The sequence below is a fragment of the Nematolebias whitei genome, chromosome 22 (assembly GCF_014905685.2).
Source record: "Nematolebias whitei isolate Nwh7 chromosome 22, NemWhi1, whole genome shotgun sequence".
In the NCBI taxonomy this organism is placed as follows: Eukaryota; Metazoa; Chordata; class Actinopteri; order Cyprinodontiformes; family Rivulidae; genus Nematolebias; species Nematolebias whitei.
Window position 1 is genome coordinate 1,435,895 of NC_056519.1, and position 1,445 is coordinate 1,437,339.

General features: G+C 61.9%; 1 protein-coding gene across 1 annotated transcript in view; it reads left to right on the plus strand.

Annotated features, from left to right (window-relative positions):
- Positions 1 to 1,445, plus strand: part of xpot (exportin, tRNA (nuclear export receptor for tRNAs)) — an 8,309-nt gene that overhangs the window by 4,840 nt on the left and 2,024 nt on the right. Inside the window, exons 11-16 of the mRNA XM_037695626.1 lie at positions 67 to 129; positions 424 to 548; positions 625 to 769; positions 835 to 954; positions 1,045 to 1,139; positions 1,225 to 1,294. Coding sequence (XP_037551554.1) covers positions 67 to 129; positions 424 to 548; positions 625 to 769; positions 835 to 954; positions 1,045 to 1,139; positions 1,225 to 1,294 — 618 coding nt within the window. The remainder of the gene's footprint in view (positions 1 to 66; positions 130 to 423; positions 549 to 624; positions 770 to 834; positions 955 to 1,044; positions 1,140 to 1,224; positions 1,295 to 1,445) is intronic.

The following is a 1,445-nucleotide window of genomic DNA, read 5'->3' on the forward strand; positions in this document are numbered from 1 at the left end:
CGTTGTTGACGTCCTCCTCGTTGTTGACGTCCTCCTCGTTGTTGACGGCCCTCTCTGTGTCAAAAGGCCGTCCTGCTCGCCGTCATGAAGAAACTCACGTACGACGACGAATACAACTTCGACAACGAGGTGAGGTTCTGCTGCAGGTCTGAGGGGGACATCCTGTCTCTGAGGTGGGTTCAGGGTTGGGGGGGGTCATGCTGACCTGGTCTCAGGGTCTGGGAGGGACATGCTGACCTGGTCTCAGGGTCTGGGAGGGACATGCTGACTTGGTCTCAGGGTCTGGGGAGATATGCTGACCTGGTCTGGGGGGACATGCTGACCTGGTCTGGGGGGACATGCTGACCTGGTCTCAGGGTCTGGGGGGACATGCTGACCTGGTCTCAGGGTCTGGGGGGACGTCCTGACCTGTCTCTGCTGCAGGGCGAGGACGAGGCCATGTTCGTGGAGTACAGGAAGCAGCTGAAGATGCTGTTGGACCGCCTGGCCCAAGTGTCCCCGGAGCTGCTCCTGGAGGCCGTCTGCAGAGTCTTCTCCAGCACCATGCAGTGAGCGCACGCTTCAGCTCCTTCAGTCCAGCAGGAAGTGGGTGTGGCTTGTCCTGATGATGGCGTTTGTCCGCAGGGCGTGGCAGACGGCGCCCTTCATGGAGGTGGAGGTGGCCATCCGGCTGCTCTACATGCTCGGGGAGGCGCTGCCGGCGTCTCACGGCGCTCACTTCTCCGGAGACGCGGCGAAGACGTGCGCCCTGCAGGACATGATGAGGACGGTGAGTCTCGTGTCCCCTCAGGTTCTGGTCGTTCGGGGCCGTCCCTCACAGTCTGTCGTCCACAGCTCGTGTCCTGCGGCGTCAGCAACTACCAGCACCCGTCCGTGTCCCTGGAGTTCTTCGAGACCGTGGTCCGGTACGACAAGTTCTTCATGGTGGAGCCGCAGCACATCCCCAACGTTCTGGTGAGTCCGACCCGTCAGCCGGTTCTGGTGAGTCCGACCCGTCGTCCCGCCAGCTGGGACGGTCATGTGACCTGTACACGTGTTTGTCAGATGGCGTTCCTGGACCACAGAGGACTGAGACACAGCAGCCCCAAGGTCCGGAGCCGGGTGGCGTACCTGTTCTCCAGGTTCATCAAGACCCTGCAGTGAGTCCGGTCCTGACCCGGTTCTGACCCGGTCCTGAACCCAGAACGTTCTGCACAAACTGACCACATGCTGTTTGTGTTGCAGCAAACACATGACGGCCTTCATCGAGGACGTCCTGACCCGGATCCAGGACCTGCTGGAGCTCACTCCTCCAGTAAGGACCCTGCCCCTCCTCTTCCTCACCCTGCTCCTCCTCTTCCTCACCCTGCTCCTCCTCTTCCTCCCCCTGCTCCTCCTCTTCCTCACCCTGCCCCTCCTCACTGCTCCTCCTCACCCTGCTGCTCCTCACCCTGCTGCTCCTCACC